Source organism: Asterias amurensis, chromosome 6 (genome assembly GCF_032118995.1).
Source record: "Asterias amurensis chromosome 6, ASM3211899v1".
In the NCBI taxonomy this organism is placed as follows: domain Eukaryota; kingdom Metazoa; phylum Echinodermata; class Asteroidea; order Forcipulatida; family Asteriidae; genus Asterias; species Asterias amurensis.
Genome location: NC_092653.1, coordinates 14,612,962 through 14,635,712, shown reverse-complemented (window position 1 = coordinate 14,635,712; position 22,751 = coordinate 14,612,962). Strand labels below are relative to the sequence as shown.

The 22,751-nt window shown below is 39.3% G+C and overlaps 1 protein-coding gene across 1 annotated transcript; it reads left to right on the top strand.

Moving 5' to 3' along the window:
- The first annotated feature begins 334 nt into the window (after window positions 1-334).
- LOC139938242 (uncharacterized) lies at window positions 335-22,519 on the top strand. The gene is made up of 9 exons (XM_071933651.1): window positions 335-437; window positions 11,684-11,932; window positions 12,517-12,612; window positions 14,029-14,124; window positions 15,158-15,268; window positions 17,543-17,638; window positions 20,799-20,935; window positions 21,492-21,759; window positions 22,275-22,519. The coding sequence occupies exons 1-9, from the start codon at window positions 335-337 to the stop codon at window positions 22,517-22,519; spliced, it is 1,401 nt and encodes a 466-aa protein (XP_071789752.1).
- Window positions 22,520-22,751: the final 232 nt, after the last annotated feature.

Here is a 22,751-nt window from a genome sequence, read left to right as displayed (position 1 = left end):
CACGACTTGGTCCGTACATGTTCTTTGCAATTGTGTTTACTCTACGCCTTACAGGCAAAGTCTGCCTCGATTGAGGTCACGAACAGCGCCCTCTCGGGTCGGGGTCTACTCTTAAATTTGTAAATAACATAAGAACTGATTTTTTAAAGCCTTAGTTAACTGTTTATTCACATTCCACTCATCAAAACACATATATTAGTGACAAAAGCTTTATTTTGAAAAATTACCACTTCCAGGTGACTTTAAAAGCCGCCGGGATCCGGCGGTTTACGGCGGGAAATGAGGGTTAGTTAAAGACGGCCTCCCTTAATAGACTGGTCCCTAGACTGCCACCATGTCTTGCAAGGATTTAGACAGGTATTGGCTTAAATGTGCACATTACGTCGGATTTAATTGCAAATCTCACGAAAGCCATAAGAAAGGATGCGAGGTCAAAGGTGATTATACACGTGTGCTCAAAGGCAGGGCCAAGTTTTATAAAGCTTCTTTTAACGACCGATTTTGTGCTTACTGCGCGATTTCCATTTCATAGCGGTGCTAACCGTAAGCACAAGAAAATGCATGCTTACCTTCCGGTGCTTAGACTGAACGGAAATGAATTACGTCACAAGGCAAATCCATGGTGAACGTGCAAGTTGGCCAGTAATTGTTTTGCCAACCTGTGAAATACGCTTACACCTTAGCCCCTTTTTTCCTGCAACAGCAAGCGCGAAAATGTTAACGTTAACCAGCGCTATGAAATTGGGCCCTGATCTCTGGCGTGTTTAATGAGCCTTGAAATGTGACGTCAGATGTTCAGGCTAGTATCGGGTATGCAATATTATTACAATTCATGATACCATTACCTGTATGATATGCGATGAAATTCTCGCACTATTAGTAAATGTCATCCACCACTAGTGCTGCCCTTTGATTGGTCGGCGCATCTTCAGAAGACAACGCCTAAAGTTCTCCCCCGCGCCAAGCAGAGATTGTACTTGAATAGACCACGAGACTCCAGTATGCCAGATCGCTGGCTGGGAAGGAATCGTCTTTCGTGTGTCGCAGTTACCGATAAAATTGTGTGAGCTTGACCCTTTTCTTTTTAATTTGCTGAGTTATCATTGGACATTCATTGGAAGATTTGGCGTAACTTACTGGTGTCTATAAGACGCCGATAGAAACGGGAAGATGCACAGCACGCAGTGGGTTAGCTTCATTTCCGCTGTGGTAATCGGTAAGTCAAATTTGTTTTTATGTCAGTGTGTTTAAACAATTATTTAACTAAAAAAAGTTCTGCTTTGCAAACTAATTCGACATTCTCTCGCGCGTGGAACTGCCTTTAGCCACCGGGCAATATCAACGGTCTTGTTCGTAAAGGCAACTTTGACGCAACCCACTGCAGTGCATGATCAGGACCACCTTGGTATTAACACATGATTGAGTAATTTTGCAAACAATGTCTTTAAATTCAGCAGTTCAGCACTTAGCAAACGGTCATTTTTAAACCCAAGTGGCTTGTAATTTGATACCTTTATGACGTTATGAGGACGACAAGGGTGGATCCAGACAAAAAATATCTGGAGCAAAATCTGTCCACTGGAGTGTTCGAGCCTGGAGCGCGTCTTTAATACGGCGTGAGATTTGCGGCCCGCTAAAGGCCCCGGGAAATTTTGCATTCTATATGACCTATCGTTCAATCTATAAGTTATAGGTAAATATTAACAACACATTTTGATGAATTTGAGGGAAACAGACTTAAAGACACTGGACACTTTTGGTTTTTGCCAAAGACCAGTCTTCGCACTTAGTGTATTTCAGCATATGCATAAAATAACAAACCTGTCTCGAGATAGTAATGAAAGAAAAAACCACCCTTGTCACACGAAGTAGTGTGCTTTCAGATGCTTGATTTCATGACCTCAAAATCTAATTCTGAGGTCTCGAAATCAAATTCGTTAAAAAACACTTTTTTACTCTAAGACTATGTTACTTCAGAGGGAGCCTTTCTCACAATGTGTTATACTATCCACAGCTATCCATTATACTCGTTAGCAAGTAAGTTTTTATGATAACAATTATTTTTATTAATTACCAATAGTGTCCAGTGTCTTTAACCTTCAAAACACTCACACACAAATAAATAATAATAATTCCCAACAAAGCTCGCAATGTAACAAGTAAAGAAACTAACTGAAACGTGTTTCAGAATCAACTAAAAAATAAACACTTATTTCTCAATAAAAACTAGAAGTAGGCCTATTTCTTGCAGAAACCATTTCATACCACAAAAGGCCTAACACATGAAACGGCTGCTGTATAATTCAAATTTGTTTAAAGGCACTGGGCACCTTTGGTAATTGTCAAAGACCAGTTTTTTCACTTGCTGTATCCAATATATTTATAAAATAACAAATCTGTGAACATTTTCGCTCAATTTGGTCGTCGAAGTTGCCAAAGAGTAGTGAAAGAAAAAAAAACCCTGGTTGCACACATTTGCATTTGTTTGCATTCAGATGCATACTAAAAGGCTTTTGGCCTGAAGTCCTTAAACCTGAGCGGAATTTTTTTAACGGAAATGGTGTTGTAACTTGTTTATAATGCACTTGTTTACCATTTTAATGTAATTTTGATTGTGTACACTCCCGAATTTTTCGTAAGTATCGATTAAAAAATCAGGCCCTAACTTAAAAGTTTTGAAAAACTAAAAACACGGCGCGCGTCAAAGGACAATGCCGCTGAAGTCATTTGTTGGAGTTTGCCTTGTTATACCTCCACGCTGTATCAAAGCGGCTTTACTAATAGGAGCGCACAACTATGACGTTTTGAGAGTGATAACGTAACGGAAATTTTCCTGATAAGCGCTGGATATGATTTTTTTTTACACAATTAAAATCCGTATATAATCATACGACTCGATTGCCTTATTCATTGAAAACATTTAAAATGAAATTCAGCAAAGTTCACGACTTGACATTTTCTTTCAAGCAGGTCTTTAATAATTAAGTGAGAAATAACATTTTTTCTCAAAACTACTTTATTTCACAGAGTGAGCCGTTTCTCACAATGTTTATACTGTCAACAGCTCTTCAACTTTCGTTTCAAAGGAAATTTGTATGCTTACAATTATTTTTGAGTAGTTACCAACAGTGCCAATGCCTTTAATGCGAAAACACCGCGAGAGCGAGGAACCGCCTGCGCGCGCCAACACAGTACAGTAGTGAAATCTCAAAAACACAAGAACGAACGTCAGAAATTTTGAAATAAACGGCAACTCGGATAGAAAGGCAACTCAGGAATAACCGAAAAACTCGAAAATAAAATAACTATTTTTTGGTTTTTATTCATCCTCTAAAATAAACCAAAATGACAACCTAATTGTTTTTTGTAGGTCGTTACGCCGCATCAAATACGCACAGCCTACGGAATACTACTTTTTGAATTCATTAGCCTATGACATTATAATGAAGATGAATGAACATCACACTAAAACTAATTGGTTTCTCCTTCATTGTCATGTTAAAAGTCAAATGCGAAGGGGGAAATTAGTTATGGTTTGACAAAGGCTTTACAAATAATTGTTGTCGTCCTTCTTAAAAATAAATAATCAATAAAAGTACAGGTAGCCGTTATCGAGAAACACTTATTGTTCCCTTATTGAACCTTAAATAATCTTTTATTCGTTGACAATATTAACGGAACTGAAGATATTAAATGTACGTAAACAACAAGCCATGATATAATTTCAAAATTGAACCATGACTCTTGTAGCCCATTATTTTTATTTTCTGTATAATGTAAGCGAGCGGACAGAAACGTCTGGTTATAACAACATTTATAAATTTTTAACTATTTCTGTGACGTCACTCTATTGTTGAAGGTGTTGATTATAATCTACATTTTCGTTACGAATCTACATTTAAGTACAAGTCCAGTAGAAAACAGCTACAGTTGCAATAATGACCGGCCGAAGTTTGGACAAATGGAATAAAGTATTAGAGATGCCAATAAATACACAACTTGATACGTAAAACATGGACATGATCGAAAAAGCTGATTTCTGTTCGACCTCGGAGAACCTTCAATTAGAAACTCTACCTTAGAGTAAAACTTAAAACTTTACGCTGACAATTACTTGTGTGTATCGAAAGAAAACATCCAAAATCATAGTACCTAAAACGTCCATTTAGCTATATCTGTAACATGATAGTGCAGTAGGTCCAACTCGACTTTACATGTAATAGGTATATCGAAAATCGGGTTAAATATATCAAAATGACATACATGCGAATGACAAGTTACAGCAAAAAGTTACGTTCTACGGAACTCACCCAGATATTCTTCTGCACATCAGGTTGATGTATGTATCATCGTTTACAGTATTACTCCAACATAGCACCAAGACTCACTTCCGGAATCCCTCAGACAAAACCATAACATCACTCTCTTCCAGCAGAAACTCAAAACACACTTGTTCTTGCGTGCTTTCCAACATCTTGACAAAACTTGACCGGTGCCTTTAAATGTTTCTCTTTTTCAGTATAAAGTGCGCCTTATAAATGCTGTAGTTTATTATTATTATTATTATTATTATTATTATTATTATTATTATTATTATTATTATTATTATTATTATTATTATTATTATTATTATTATTATTATTATTATTATTATTATATTCAATTGTATTAGGAAAACGATTGTGGCTGAACTTTATAAACGAAGGAAAACCAAGAGTTAACAACGCTCTATGTGAGACCCTTCCCTGGTGGCAAGTGTAGGAACGACTTCTTTGCGAAACTCGCTGTAACGCTTGCATGGAATTATACAAATAAAGGAATGACCGGAGCAGGTCACTGGACATTCCAATAGGCTTTGTCTCTATAAAGCAGTCAATGACTTTGCGGAATGCGAAGGCGGTTGGTTACATTAATAATCTTTTTCCTTTGAATCGAGACTTTCATTCTTGCTCCACTAGACAAGCCAGTCTTATTCATGCTTTTTTTGTGGTAGAACAGTTGATGTTACTTTCATTCATTCATTCATTCCTTCATTATTGGTTTATTATAAAAAACAAACTCCCATGGCGACCGGAGGTCGAATTACAGGAAAATATACAGAGATTAAAAATAAGAAAAAATCACACTAATACACATTATTTAAGAAATAATTGATTAAGGAGAGACAAATATTTACAATGTATAAAACAAATTGTTCTAAAAGTTGCAAAAAATCCAACCTGGATAAAAAATATTGCTGGCACAGTCAAAGGGCGCATAAAAAGCTGCATTCTATTGCAATTCAGTTGTTAAAAAGGCGTGTGATGTGAGGGAGAGGGCTCTTTCTAGTGCGCTCTGATCGGCATTTAAACTGACCCAGAAGTCCGGAGTTCCTAAGTTGGTACTCACTATCATACCTCTGTTTCATCCAATTATCGCTTTATTCTTCCAGTCGTTTACAATTCTTTTCCTATTAAACTTAGACAAGGTTTTCTAAATGTTCCTCGGAAGCACTTGGTTAAAAAAGAGACTTTTATTTCATTAAGCATAACCGTTTCCTATGTACACATTTGACTGGTCATACTTTTAAATAACAAATAATTCTTCGAAGGAATGAAATAGCAATTCGGGGAAGACAGTTAAAATAATATTTTATCGTTCTGTGAAGGAGAAATGAATTTTGATATATCAAAGCCTTAGCCTTTATGGATATTTTGTTCATCCCGATTACAAATGAACGTCGTTAAAGTACAAGTACATTTGGTACTGGGCCAGTGCTTGCATTAAAAAGGCAAACCATAAGGGTATGATGATACATCATGTACTGGCACAGTGCCGGCCTGATAAAGGCAAACCATAATGGTATGATGATACATCATGTACTGGCCCAGTGCCGGCCTAAGAAAAGCACACCATAATGGTATGATGATACATCATGTACTGGCCCAGTGCCGGCCTGATAAAGGCAGACCAAAATGGTTTGATGATACATCATGTACTGGCCCAGTGCCGGCCTAATAAAAGCAAACCATAACGGTACGGTGATACATCATGTACTGGCCCAGTGCCGGCCTAATAAAAGCAAACCATAACCGTATGATGATACATCATGTAGTGGCCCAGTGCCGGCCTGATAAAGGCAGACCTTAATGGTATGATGATACATCATGTAGTGGCCCAGTGCCGGCCTAATAAATCCACACCATAATGGTATGATGATACATCATGTACTGGCCCAGTGCCAGCCTGATAAAGGCAGACCAAAATGGTTTGATGATACATCATATACTGGCCCAGTGCCGGCCTAATAAAAGCAAACCATAACGGTATGATGATACATCATTTACTGGCCCAGTGCCGGCCTAATAAAAGCAAACAATAACCGTATCATGATACATCATGTAGTGGCCCAGTGCCGGCCTGATAAAGGCAGACCTTAATGGTATGATGATACATCATGTAGTGGCCCAGTGCCGGCCTAATAAAAGCACACCATAATGGTATGATGATACATCATGTACTGGCCCAGTGCCAGCCTGATGAACGCAAACCATAATGGTATGATGATACATCATGTACTGGCCCAGTGCCGGCCTGATAAAGGCAGACCTTAATGGTATGATGATACGTCATGTACTGGCCCAGTGCAGGCCTAATAAAAGCAAACCATAACCGTATGATGATACATCATGTACTGGCCCAGTGCCGGCCTGATAAAGGCACATCATAATGGTATGATGATACATCATGTACTGGTCCAGTGCCAGGCTGATAAAGGCAAACCATAATGGTATGATGATACATCAAGTACTGGTCCAGTGCCAGCCTGATAAAGGCAAACCATAACGGTATGATGATACATCATGTACTGGCCCAGTGCCGGCCTAATAAAAGCAAACCATAACCGTATGATGATACATCATTTAGTGGCCCAGTGCCGGCCTGATAAAGGCAGACCTTAATGGTATGATGATACATCATGTAGTGGCCCAGTGCCGGCCTAATAAATCCACACCATAATGGTATGATGATACATCATGTACTGGCCCAGTGCCAGCCTGATAAAGGCAGACCAAAATGGTTTGATGATACATCATATACTGGCCCAGTGCCGGCCTAATAAAAGCAAACCAAAACGGTATGATGATACATCATGTACTGGCCCAGTGCCGGCCTAATAAAAGCAAACAATAACCGTATCATGATACATCATGTAGTGGCCCAGTGCCGGCCTGATAAAGGCAGACCTTAATGGTATGATGATACATCATGTAGTGGCCCAGTGCCGGCCTAATAAAAGCACACCATAATGGTATGATGATACATCATGTACTGGTCCAGTGCCAGGCTGATAAAGGCAAACCATAATGGTATGATGATACATCAAGTACTGGTCCAGTGCCAGCCTGATAAAGGCAAACCATAATGGTATGGTGATACATCATGTACTGGCCCAGTGCCGGCCTGATAAAAGCAGACCTTAATGGTATGATGATACATCATGTAGTGGCCCAGTGCCGGCCTAATAAATCCACACCATAATGGTATGATGATACATCATGTACTGGCCCAGTGCCAGCCTGATAAAGGCAGACCAAAATGGTTTGATGATACATCATATACTGGCCCAGTGCCGGCCTAATAAAAGCAAACCATAACGGTATGATGATACATCATGTACTGGCCCAGTGCCGGCCTAATAAAAGCAAACCATAACCGATTACAAATGAACGTCGTTAAAGTACAAGTACATTTGGTACTGGGCCAGTGCTTGCATTAAAAAGGCAAACCATAAGGGTATGATGATACATCATGTACTGGCACAGTGCCGGCCTGATAAAGGCAAACCATAATGGTATGATGATACATCATGTACTGGCCCAGTGCCGGCCTAAGAAAAGCACACCATAATGGTATGATGATACATCATGTACTGGCCCAGTGCCGGCCTGATAAAGGCAGACCAAAATGGTTTGATGATACATCATGTACTGGCCCAGTGCCGGCCTAATAAAAGCAAACCATAACGGTATGATGATACATCATGTACTGGCCCAGTGCCGGCCTAATAAAAGCAAACCATAACCGTATGATGATACATCATGTAGTGGCCCAGTGCCGGCCTGATAAAGGCAGACCTTAATGGTATGATGATACATCATGTAGTGGCCCAGTGCCGGCCTAATAAATCCACACCATAATGGTATGATGATACATCATGTACTGGCCCAGTGCCAGCCTGATAAAGGCAGACCAAAATGGTTTGATGATACATCATATACTGGCCCAGTGCCGGCCTAATAAAAGCAAACCATAACGGTATGATGATACATCATGTACTGGCCCAGTGCCGGCCTAATAAAAGCAAACCATAACCGTATGATGATACATCATGTAGTGGCCCAGTGCCGGCCTGATAAAGGCAGACCTTAATGGTATGATGATACATCATGTAGTGGCCCAGTGCCGGCCTAATAAAAGCACACCATAATGGTATGATGATACATCATGTACTGGCCCAGTGCCAGCCTGATGAAGGCAAACCATAATGGTATGATGATACATCATGTACTGGCCCAGTGCCGGCCTAATAAAAGCAAACCATAACCGTATGATGATACATCATGTACTGGCCCAGTGCCGGCCTGATAAAGGCACACCATAATGGTATGATGATACATCATGTACTGGTCCAGTGCCAGGCTGATAAAGGCAAACCATAATGGTATGATGATACATCAAGTACTGGTCCAGTGCCAGCCTGATAAAGGCAAACCATAACGGTATGATGATACATCATGTACTGGCCCAGTGCCGGCCTAATAAAAGCAAACCATAACCGTATGATGATACATCATTTAGTGGCCCAGTGCCGGCCTGATAAAGGCAGACCTTAATGGTATGATGATACATCATGTAGTGGCCCAGTGCCGGCCTAATAAATCCACACCATAATGGTATGATGATACATCATGTACTGGCCCAGTGCCAGCCTGATAAAGGCAGACCAAAATGGTTTGATGATACATCATATACTGGCCCAGTGCCGGCCTAATAAAAGCAAACCATAACGGTATGATGATACATCATGTACTGGCCCAGTGCCGGCCTAATAAAAGCAAACAATAACCGTATCATGATACATCATGTAGTGGCCCAGTGCCGGCCTGATAAAGGCAGACCTTATGGTATGATGATACATCATGTAGTGGCCCAGTGCCGGCCTAATAAAAGCACACCATAATGGTATGATGATACATCATGTACTGGTCCAGTGCCAGGCTGATAAAGGCAAACCATAATGGTATGATGATACATCAAGTACTGGTCCAGTGCCAGCCTGATAAAGGCAAACCATAATGGTATGGTGATACATCATGTACTGGCCCAGTGCCGGCCTGATAAAAGCAAACCATAATGGTATGATGACACATCATGTACTGGTCCAGTGCCGGCCTGATGAAGGCAAACCATAATGGTTTGATGATACATCATGTACTGGCCCAGTGCCGGCCTGATAAAGGCAGACCATAACCGTATGATGATACATCATGTAGTGGCCCAGTGCCGGCCTGATAAAGGCAAACCATAATGGTACGATGATACATCATGTACTGGCCCAGTGCCGGCCTGATAAAGGCAAACCATAATGGTATGATGATACATCATGTACTGGCCCAGTGCCGGCCTGATAAAGGCAGACCATAATGGTATGATGATACATCATGTACTGGTCCAGTGCCGGCCTGATAAAGGCAGACCATAATGGTATGATGACACATCATGTACTGGTCCAGTGCCGGCCTGATGAAGGCAGACCATAATGATATGATGATACATCATGTACTGGCCCAGTGCCGGCCTGATAAAGGCAGACCATAATGGTATGATGATACATCACGTACTGGCCCAGTGCCGGCCTGATAAAGGCAAACTACTATGGTATGACGATACATCATGTACTGGCCCAGTGCCGGCCCGATAAAGGCAAACCAAAATGGTATGATGTTATGGGCCAGTGCCGGTCTGAAAAGGCAGACCATAATGCTATGATGAAACTTCATGTGCTTGGGCCAGTGCCGGCCTGGAAATGAAAATGATAGCAGAAAGCTTCCTTTAAAATATTACTTGCTGAGGTGCTTTTTTTTTTTTTAAGTTGGTAAAAATAAGCCACGGAAATTATTTTAGCATGCAAAACGTATTTTCGTGAATTTGTTTCACTCACTTCTGAAAACCTAAAGCACCCCAGCAATTAATATTTTAAGATTAGCTTTCAACATTGTGTTCTGTGCTACACAAAGGACCCATATCCTGCAACGGAGATTAACCTGGGTGCAGTTATGTGTTTTTTTTTAATCCAAAAACAAATTGATCGAACGATTACATTTTGAAAACTTACAATTTAATGTGTAAAACTTAAATAACATCGATAAACTTAAACTAAATTAAGAAATCCTGCTCCAAATCCTACTACTTTGGGCGATCCAGTGGCTACTTTTAGCTACCGATACAGCCCAGCAAAAAAAAAAAAGCGACACACTAAATGCGATAAATTTGGAAACTCACTTAGCTTGTGTTTGTAGACAAATCTAACGTAACATCAAAATAAAACTAAACCAATAGTCAACATTGGTACGCTTTGTTCCACGATGGCGATCCCATATAGATCATAAATAATTTCACTTTCACAGTTGACTTGTAAAACGTTATTGCCGATGAAATTGTTTATTCATCATCATTGTAGTGTCAAACAATACAGACTCATAGCATTTAATCAGTATGAGCATTTAATGCGTAAACGCATACAAAAGCTCTTTTGTTAATCGTTATAAATATTATATAATCACCATACAATTTCCCAATAGCCGTGAACGAGAGGCATACATTGTTCCCTAGTGACTTATCAATTATAAACCTGAAGTTAGAAAGAAACATGACGCCTATTGATGTCAACAATGAATAGATGTTGTTAATTCAAGGATAAATTATTCGTCAGTCTAGATGTCAAAATTGTGGGCGGGGTCTCTGGCCAAAAACCATCAAGACGTCGTCCGTTTTTACCAAGTTGTTTTTGTGATAACTTAATGTGTATTGTGGACATTAAAGGCACTGGACCTGAATATTGTCAAAAACCAGTGTTTTCACAAAGTTTTGTTTTTCTTCAAACATTTGTATTATGTGTGAGAGAGGTGCCACTCAACAATTAACAGCTCACGGAAAGGGCCTTAAAAAGAGCATTTTCAAAAATCTCAGCAAAAGAATCCTATCAAACACTGTTCACTGTTACCTTTGAGGTATTTTAAACACCTATACCTAAACGGAATGTTTGCAACAAAAACCGCTGGATAAGGGCAACGAAATGATTTTTTTTTACACAATTAAAATATATTTATAATCATATGACTCGATTTCCATATTCATTGAAAAGATTTTAAGTGAAATTCAGCAAAGTTCACGACTTGATATTTTCGTTCAAGCAGGTCTTTAATTCGGCGCGGTGCAGTGGCCATTGACCCGGTCGTCGCCCAAGAAGGGAAACCCGGGTCAAAATGTTATTCCCTCATTAGTCTCGCGATGCCATGTATAGATTGTTGAACCAAGCGTAGCCAGCCGCAATCTATCCCTACCGTTGATCAAAACACTGCAACTTTTCTTTTACTTTGGATAATCTTATTTGAAACATTTTATTTCTTTTAATTTAAAGTGTCCTTGATGAGGTTCGCAACAGTTACAGCATTTAGTTGCAGCTTCGGGAGGGAACCGGACCCTAAGAAGAACGGCATTATACGGTGGGTCATGCCGTTAAATCACCGCCTTCGATGCCAGTGTACCAGCATCTACCCTGGGGGCATGAACACGTATACACCCGAGAGAGCGTTTGATCCGTTTTACACCGATCACCCTCTATTCACAGACCTCGATTGTGAAATATTCAACTACTTCGATTGTGAAAGTGAGTAGCCTAAAGACAGTGGATACTGGTAATTGTCAAAGATCAGTCTTCTCACTTAGTGAATCTCAACATATGCATAAAATAACAAACCTGTGAAAATTTCAGCTCAATAGGTCGTCGAAGTTGCGAGATAATAATGAAAGAAAAAAACAACCTTGTCACATGAAGTTGTGTGCTTTCAGATGCTTGATTTCGAGACCTCAAATTCTAAATCTGAGGTCTCGAAATCAAATTCGTGAGAAATTACTCATAACCAAGTAAGGTTTTATGCTAATCAGTATTTTGAGTGATTACCAATAGTGTTCACTGCCTTTAATGAAGATATTAAACCACTTACTCTTTTTTTTATCCCGATGGATAACTATTTAGAAATAGTCTTGTTTGGTCAATACTGTTTGTTTTTGCACCATTTGACTTTGTATTTGCGCATATTTTGATTTACGGTACAGGGCGAAATGTATCATTTTCACTTTATATCTGCCATTATTGGGAAGTCTACTCTACAAAACTTGTCCTAATCTTACTTCTTCATAAAGTGATTGTCATTATCAATCATTGTGATTACACGGACTTCTCATTCTCAGATTGCTCACTGACTAACTGTGAAAACGGAGGTACATTCATAGACGATCCCTGCCATTGCTCCTGTGCCCCAAAATGGACCGGCAAAACATGTACTGGTAAGTGCAACTAAGCCAAAGCAACTAAGTCATTGCAACTTAGCCAAAGCAATGTACATATACATGTATATGCAAACCTGGATTTGAGATATTCTGCTTAGAGAAGCAAACACAATGACTGAACGGGCACTAGTTCCGATGGACTTCACATTAATTTGTTTCCCACCTAACACCTCAGAGCGAAAACAATGGACCGATCCGACCTGTCAATCAACTGTGCGCGTTCACCCATTTGACCAATCACAGCAATGATTGTGGTCGGACAAACTCGGTCATGCGTGCGCGTATATTTGGCACACGCGGCAGAATCGTGCAGAATGTCATTGGGAGTGCTCATACACGTGTCTTGCTCACGTGCGCGGTGGGCGGAGCTTAGTGGAAAGCCGGAACGGTCCATTGCCCAAAGTGTGAACGGCAATGCATTTGAACCACCGCCAAACGTCACTTAAAGAAACACGTTGCCTTGGACCGGTCGAGTTGGTCTTTGATAAGCGTTTGAAACAGTTTGTTATGTAGATAGATAATTTAAAAGTAGAATATAATGATCCACACAAATGTACCTCGAAAATGCACGGTTTTCCCTTAAAGGATTTGGGTACTTTTTAGGTACTTTTTGAGAAATTTTACTTGGTTTGGTTTGGCTAAAACAATTGACTCTGAGAAACCATGACTCGTATCTCAGTTTTTCAGCATGAGTCGTTTGTTAACTGTAGCGTCATTACTACCCGGAGTGACACACTAAAGACCCACTCACTGTTGCCCTTATTGTTAAATGAATCCCATGTCAGTCAATGTTATCAACGTCAATAGAAACTTGACTGCTAATCCATGAATTAAAGGCAGTGGACACTATCGGTAATTGTCAAAGACTAGCCTTCACAGTTGGTATATCTCAACATATGCATTTAACAAACCTGTGAAAATTTGAGCTCAATCGGTCATCAAACTTGCGACATAATAATGAAAGAAAAAAACACCCTTGTCACACGAAGTTGTGTGCGTTTAAATGGTTGATTTCGAGACCTCAAGTGCTAAACTTGAGGTCTCGAAATCAAATTCGTGGAAGATTACTTCTTTCTCGAAAACTATGGCACTTCAGAGGGAGCCGTTTCTAACAATGTTTTATACCGTCAACCTCTCTCCATTACTCGTGCTCAAGAAAGGTTTTATGCTAATAATTATTTTGAGTAATTACCAATAGTGTCCACTGCCTTTAAATGTGTCTAAAATTATCATAAATTTCGTAAAAATAATAAGTTTCGTGAAAAAGCAGTACTCCACCAGACACTACATCAGAAACAACAAGTTTGCTGGTTTTCGTTACTCATAAACACACAATTTCTGCAGTAGTCCAGTCTCCAGACGGCTTTTATTTATATTAGCCATTATTTACCCTGAAGAGAAAATTGTTTCCAGAGTGTGCATTGACTGGCTGTGAGAATGGCGGTACGCTCGATGCAGCAACCTGCAAGTGTACATGCCCGAAACAATGGATGAGAAATGACTGTGCTGGTATTAAGTAGAAAGTCATGATTCATGGTCCTTAAAGGCCGAGTTATAGTCGGTCGCGCGATGGTCCGGCGATGGAAATCTTGACGCGCGATCATAAAAAGACACAGTTTTTAGGCCTCAGTCTTAGGATTGCGCGCAAGATTTCCATCGCGCGACCGACTGTAAACAGGTGTGGCGGTTTCAACTTTCCGCCGTGTTCAGTTTTCCGAATGACCAAATACGGTAACATTGCGTCATGCGATGCCTGCGCACAGCAAGCAAAATTGGTCAATTTTTAGTGCTGTATTGAGTCATCCGCGTTAATCTCCAGTAGCTGTCATGGCGGCGTCCACGAGTACAACGAGCGGCGAACGCGTGGATCGTATGAGAGAATTTGGTGTGGCACAAGCAGTGTGACCTGCTTAAAGTTGTACGCATGAATACGTGTAAAGATGGGGCAAGAGGATGTGACTAAACAGAAAAGAATCGTAATAATAAACAATTTGGGGTCACTGAGAGAACTACAGTACTCGCCAGGGTACTCGCGGTGGTATTTTTGTCTGGCTACGTCACCCGGAAAACTGAACACGCCGGAAAGCTTATTCTAAACCGTTCGAACAACGTGGTGAAATGTCCGGCTACGTAACCCGGAAAACCGAACACGGCGGAAGACTGAAACCGCCACACCGGGTTAGAAGGAACACGTTGCCTTGGATCGGGCGATTTGGTATTTGAAAAGCGTTTGAAACCGTTTGTTATGAAATGCATATGGTGAGATTGATAATTCAAAAGTAGAATATAATGATCCACACAAACATGCCTCGAAATTGCACGGTTTTCCTTTCACTTTGCGAACTAACACGGTCGGCCATCATGGAGTCCAAACCTTATTGACTCCACAAAATGGCCGACGGTGTAGCTTTCACGACATAAAAGGAAAATCGTGCAATTTCGAGGCATGTTTTGTGTGGATCATTATATTCTACGTGTACCGTAATGTTAATTTATTAACAAGTTACGTTCGAGAGATAGTTTTGTTTGTAAATTAATACAGAGTGTGCATTGAGGACGGATAAGGATTGTGCGCATGGCGGCTCGCTCAGTGACACCACATCGGCCTGCAAGTGCACTTGCACAGGGAATTGGACAGGAAACACCTGTACTGGTGAGTATGATCTTCATCGCTTTTGGTGAGAAACATTGAGATGCTGACCATTTAGAGACATTTTTTACTTAATGGTTTGGTTTGGATTTTGTTCACAACAAACGTTTGAATAAACGTTTGTGTTGATTCTCCAACCATAACCCTTTAACTCCTCAGAGTGACACACCAACGACCCACTTCAATTGATGAAATTGTGAAGGGAGTCCTATTGCAATGCTCCCTTTTCACAGCCGATAGAAACTTTACTGATAGTCCACCATGCAATGTGTCAAAACTGTCATCTCTTTTGTAAACAAAACTCAAAATAACAAGGAATTAATGCAGCAGCCCCTTGGCTGCTGCACAGTCTCTGATGGTTTATAAAGCCACGAAACAAACTAAAGTAGGACAATCTAAATGTTCAATCAATTTCACCATCTATGCTTTAAGAGGATACTTTCTGCCTCACTGCAGAATCTGAACTGTTAAAACTGACATCATATGTATTAACGTTTAGATATCAAAAAGGAATACAAATGTAGTCCTACGCCATAATTTAAACACCATAACAAAGAACTTGAATCCCCACCGAACGACAATTGAAATAATCCACAATGAAATGTGTAAAATCTAACCATCTCTTTGAATAATTATCGGGGATTGTCATTTATTTATATTAACTTCTTGCAGCCTAGGCTCCAGGCAATTTATGTTAACACAATTTTTTAATTTTATTCACAATTTAAGCTCGAGAGATAATTTTGTTTGTATATTAAAGGAACGTTACATAATTGGTAAGAAACAAAAATCGTTACACGGTCTAATGATGATGATAGTTGAAAACATCCCTTGAAATGTTTCTGTTTGAAATGTCATATTTGATGAGAAATAAATAATCTAACTTCGCGTTTGGAGTTTATCGATCAGTGAGCGTCTTATTCATTTTTATTTTGGCATCGATGCAATGCAAAATTTGTAATCGGGTTTTCACTATTCTCTCATGACCCAGATGGCCGATCGATCTCAAACTTCTACAGGTTTGTCAGTTTATGTACATGATGGATTACATAAAGTGCTTACACTGCCAGGAACTGTGTTGTTAGCAAAAACCAATTCTGTAACGTTACTTTAATACAGAATGTGCATTGGTTACCGGAGATTGTGTGAATGGCGGCTCGCTCAGTGACACATCTGCCTGCAAGTGTACTTGCACAGAGAAATGGAAGGGAAACACCTGTGCTGGTGAGTATGATCTTAATGTTTACATGTATGGACATAAATTGGTAAAACCTCCAATATTAATGATTATAATAACCGTTGATGAGAAGCAACTAGCTGCTGGCCATTTTGAGAAGTTTTACTTGCTTTGGTTCGGCTAATTATTCACCCAAAACAATTGAATCTGATAAACCATGAATGCGTGACTCGTATCTTTAGTTTCTCAGCATGAGTCGATATTGAATTGTTGTCATAACTCCACAGAGTGACACATCTAAGACCCATTCACACTAGCCCTAACTAGCCCTAACTATCCCACACCTCTTGCTTGTTCTGTATTCTGGGTGGCTGAAACACGGTCGCGTGGGATGAACTAATATACACATATTGACTGGAAACGAGGTTACTAGTATACGTCTATTCCCACGAGGGGACTTTGAGTGACCAGAAGAGCGACCTATTTCCCTCGGCCTTCGGCCTCGGGAAATAGGTCGCTCTTCTGGTCACTCACAAGCCCTAGGGGGAATAGACGTACACTATAGTCACCGAATTATGCCAGTCAATATGTGTTTTATATCACAGCTCGGTCTTAAATGTGAGATAAGAACAGAAATCTGGAAAAAAAAGGGTTTCAGCCTACCAGAATACAAAACAAGCAAGAGGTGTGTTATAACACACTTCTGCTTGTTCTGTTATAACACACCTCTTGCTTGTTCTTGCTTGTTCTGTAAACGTGACAGGTTTTGGTTGCTTTCTTAAATCCTATCACACTTAACTCCCCAACGTGACTCACCCACACTGCAAAAACTGGGGTGCTTAATTGACTTTCCTGGTATCTATATGTGACAACACCAACATGGTGTTATTTATCCCCGTTACTTTATCGTTGGTAAAATTAACACCGTGTCAGTGTTGTCACATATAGATCAAGAGAATCAATTGAACACCCCAGTTTTGGCAGTGCAAGGCCTACTTACAATATTGTCGAAATTGTGGAGGGAATCCCATTGCAATGCCGATAGAAACTTTACTGATGTTTCACCATGCAAAATATTAACATGAGACATTTATTTCCAGAGTGTGCATTGACTGAGTGTAAGAACGGCGGGACGTTCGATGCAACAACCTGCATGTGCACATGCCCGAAACAGTGGATGGGAATTATCTGTGCAGGTGAGTAGGATGTCTCTTATTATTTTACAGTTTAATAGATTGAGTTCCTTATTCCAAATTGGTGCATATTAAAATATTATCTGTTTCATCCTGATTGCGCAAGAAGAAAATACAAATAAATCTTCAAAATAATTTTATGAGAGTACTTCTGCCCCACTGCAAAAACCGGGGTGTTAAAATTTTACAGTTTGGGTGTTTCATGGATACACAAAAAGGAATCAAAGGTACACCTTAGGGTGTTCTTACAACCCACAGTTCTACCGAACAGGTTGTTCGACGTGATAAGAGCATGGTTTTGAGCACTCGCTCCAACTGGTGGGGTTGCACCGAGATAAACATAGAATTTGACATATGCCATTTTCGACAGCTCAGGTTTGCGGACTTCGGCTTCTTTTCCCCTTATGTGTGAAGCCACTATAAGGACAGCACACGCTTTATAAATATCCGACAGCCAAATATGTTATTTCGAAAACGACCACATTATTTGTTCTGAGCCTGCGGAGTTAAAACAAAAACTTCATTATGATGCTGAAAGCGATCTAAGAGCCAACCCGCTTTACGCGGGGTCACACATATGGGGCGCCGTCTGTCAATTAATTGTTTGGCATTTTTAAGGCTTGTTTTTACCATGGTTTATAGCAATTAGATGTAAACCATAGAAAGTGTTGCAAAATCCTTTTTATGGTTTACATACCAGTAGTACTTTGTGTGTGTAAGTTTATGGTTTACAAACCATGAACATGCAACAAACATTTATAAATCATGGTTCATAAACCATGGAATTTTTACGCATCTTTAAAACATGGTTTATAAACCAGAAAGAAATGAAGCATCAAATTCATGGTTTACAAATCATGGTTTATAAACCATGAAAATTGGGTCATCTTAAAAACATGGTTTATAAACCATGAACATTTAAGCATGAAAATCATGGTTTATAAACCATAAAATAGAAGCACGAAAATCATGGTTTAAAAATTATGGTTTATAAACCATAAAAATTGAGTCATTTAAAAAACATGGTTTATAAACCATGAAAATTGAAACATGAAAATCATGGTTTACAAATCATGGTTTATAAACCATAAAAAATGAAGCATGATAAACATGGTTTACAAATCATGGTTTATAAACCATGAAAGTTGAGGCATCTTGAAAACATGGTTTATAAACCATGAAAATTGAAACGTGAAAATCATGGTTTATAAACCATGAAAGTTGAGGTATCTTGAAAACATGGTTTATAAACCATGAAAATTGAAACGTGAAAATCATGGTTTATAAACCATGAAATCGGAGGCATCTAAAAAACATGGTTTGTAAACCATGAAAAGTGAAGCATCAAATTCATGGTTTATAAACCATGAAAATTGAGGCATCAAATATGGTTTACAAATCATGGTTTATAAACCATAAAAAATATGCACTCACAAATCATGGTTTATAAACCATAAAAAATGTGCACAAATCATGGTTTATAAACCATAAAAACTGAACATGTGTTCAACCTCCTTCCTAAAGCATTCTTGCTGATCATTCTTACTGGGCCCCTGTCTTTATCCGTCGCTGCCGCTAGATCCAGTGATTCCCATTGGATACAATGCACGTGCAGTGACATAGATGCCCAAATAGTCACTGCTCTCAAGTCCGCAATGGAATTTGACTGCGTAATCTATACTGGAAATGACAGAGGTCAGAGGTCAAACTACACGCCGGTTTTGCACCATTTTGGAGCCCGGTCTCTGGCGTTATTCACGAGCTATGTTCGGAATGCAAAATCCAGCAGTGGGCAACCGTATTACACACCGGGCGAGACGTTGTCGTGCGTCGAGTCGAGTACAGTGTAGGCTACATGTACACGGCGGGCGATTGCGCGACTATCGCTTAATGGGAAGGAGGTTGAATTAACTGACAAACGGCACGTTCGTAAAGTGCCGTTTGTCAATTAATTGTTTAGCGTTTTTTATGGTTTGTAAACCATGATTTGTGCAATATTTGTTATGGTTTATAAACCATGATTTGTAAACCATGAATTTGATGCTTCACTTTTCATGGTTTACAAACCATGTTTTTTAGATGCCTCCAAATTCATGGTTTATAAACCATGATTTTCACGTTTCAATTTTCATGGTTTATAAACCATGTTTTCAAGATGCCTCAACTTTCATGGTTTACAAACCATGATTTGTAAACCAGGTTTTTCATGCTTCAATTTTTATGGTTTATAAACCATGATTTGTAAACCATGATTTTCATGTTTCATTTTTCATGGTTTATAAACCATGTTTTTTAAATGACTCAATTTTTATGGTTTATAAACCATAATTTTTAGACCATGATTTTCGTGCTTCTATTTTTATGGTTTATAAACCATGATTTTCATGCTTAAATTTTCATGGTTTATAAACCATGTTTTTAAGATGACCCAATTTTCATGGTTTATAAACCATGATTTGTAAACCATGAATTTGATGCTTCATTTCTTTCTGGTTTATAAACCATGTTTTAAAGATGCGTAAAATGTCCATGGTTTATGAACCATGATTTATAAATGTTTGTTGCATGTTCATGGTTTGTTAACCATAAACTTACACACACAAAATACTACTGGTATGTAAACCATAAAGAGGATTTGGCAACACTTTCTATGGTTTACATCTAATTGTTATAAACCATGGTAAAAACATGCCTTAAAAACGCCAAACAATTAATTGACAGACGGCGCCCCATACACACAGGCCTCGACCCTCGATAACGAGAACTAAAAAGAGAACGATAAAAAATCACGCCCTTGATTAGTTGAATGAGCGTTGGCGTTTCTGCGTGGAGCATTTCCACCATGAATCGAGGGCGTGCATTTTTACCGTTCTCGTTACCGTTCTCGTTTTCGTTCTCACGATAAAAATGCACGCTCGCGATTGGTTGAAATGCTCCACGCAGAAAACGCCACGCTCATTCAACCAATCGAGGGCGTGCATTTTTATCGTTATCGTTTTCGTTCTCGTTATCGGGGCCTATGTGACCGGGCCTTTAGCGTCGTTATCGTTATCGTTTTCGTAATCGCTACAGTGTGATACAGCCTTTATGGACTGTGGTAATCCACGGATGTTGCCCAGGATGTTAATGTTTTCCTCCTTAATGTTTTTATTTCATTCTATAGAGACCAGACACTACGATTGCCAAGACTATTTAAAGGCTAACTCTAACAGTATGAATGATGTTTACACTATTTACACATCGAAGTATCCACGAGGCCTTGATGTATACTGCGACATGAAACACTGGAAAGGATCGATTGTAAGTTCCTCCTCCATCAACAATTTTACAAAAAGAGACTTAGGAGCACATTTATATTCCAGTTGCTGAGAGTTGTCATGCTCAATATTTCAAAGAATGTGGTCTCTTACAAGAATTTGAATTAAACTCATATTAAAACGTCAAATAAATTGTATAAAAAAACAACTGTGTTAAATTCATTATTTTATGTGTGAATATCTTAACGTCAACACGTCAACATGTGGCCGGGAGTCAATACCTGATAACATTTGAGTCCGCCAACTTCGAATCCGCCCCAACTTAAAGCGATTAGCAATTCATGAATACTCTCTTAACAGAGCCTCCCATTGTTTAATTTGCCACAAATTAAAAAACAATCGATAGGTTGATCAATACAATATTGTCCTTTTAAAGTATCCGTGTGAATACAACGTTAACAAATTAACACATTGTGGACCTATAATACGGTTACACAAGATTTTTTTGTTTTTGGAAATGGTGTTTAATCACCACAATAACACCTTGGTTAAATTTGTTAGTAGAGTTTGATGGTGCTTCTGTATTCTTGATTTTGAAGGTCATCCAGAAGCGTGTAAGTGGTGACTTGAGGTTCACCCGCGGATGGGATGAGTACAGGGATGGTTTTGGTAACTTAGACAATGGAAGCTTTTGGCTGGGAAATGAGAGGGTCCGTCAGTTAACTGATGATCAAGACACCAAGTGGGAGATTCGAGTCACGGTTCGGGCTTCGTCAACGAATAAGTGGAGTGATATAATTGGTAATTTTCGCCTCTCGGGTGAAAACTACACCCTTCATGCTGACGGTTCAGTGGACTGCGGAAACGGTAAGCATAATCTTCCTAATTCAATCACCAGACTCGTATTTTATGTTTATTCTGTGGACGCTGACCCTATCGAGATCCCGACACAATGCTCCTTACAAACATGAATTATAGGCAGAACCCACCACCATTTTCATAATAATTTTTGTTTAAACATTACTTTTAAATATGAACAAAAATTTTCAAAAAATTGTTCCCAACCATCAATTCAACTAAGACATGTGCAAACCAATGTTGTTCCATTCATTTAGGTTGTGTAATTTGTCTGCAAATGGCTTAGCAGGATCTTTTTCATTCAATCACTTTGCCCGTAGACTTGTTCTTAATTTGACGAATTTGTACACTTGTTTCACGGACGCTTGTTGATTGAGATCCCGCCATAACCCTCTTGATTACAAAAGCAACCCTTCAAACTTTCAATATTAATTTTTCCGTAGTTCTACATTTTTTCATCAGCAAAACCTGTATTATTGTTAGTAAAATTTGCAAACCAATGTTGTTGCATTTTTGTTACTCAGGTGGTGTATTTTTCTCTGCACATGGCAAGCCATTCTCAACCTACGACAGAGACAACGATGACGAGAGTGTGAGGAACTGTGCCGAGGAGTCGCATGGAGGCTGGTGGTTTGATGGTTGTGATGACGGAGAGATTAATCTTAATGCCGAGTATACAACCGATGGCGTTTTAAACATACCCTGTTGCCCAAATCAGATTGACAGAACCAGGCTTCAAACCAGGCTTAAAATCAAACGTATGTTATGAGAAACATTCACACCTAAAGCAAACCCCAAATTGCCATAGAATACTGATTTTAAACTTGATATTCCATGCGCTTTTCTGTTTAGAACAAACCCATCGAAAATATAGAATGCTCAGTTGCAACAAAAGCCAACAGTCGCATCGGAATCAAAACAGCACTGTGAAGTATTCTTAGACTTCTATCAATGTATTGTAATTGTTTGCATGATCGAAAACGAATCGTAGGTAACAGATG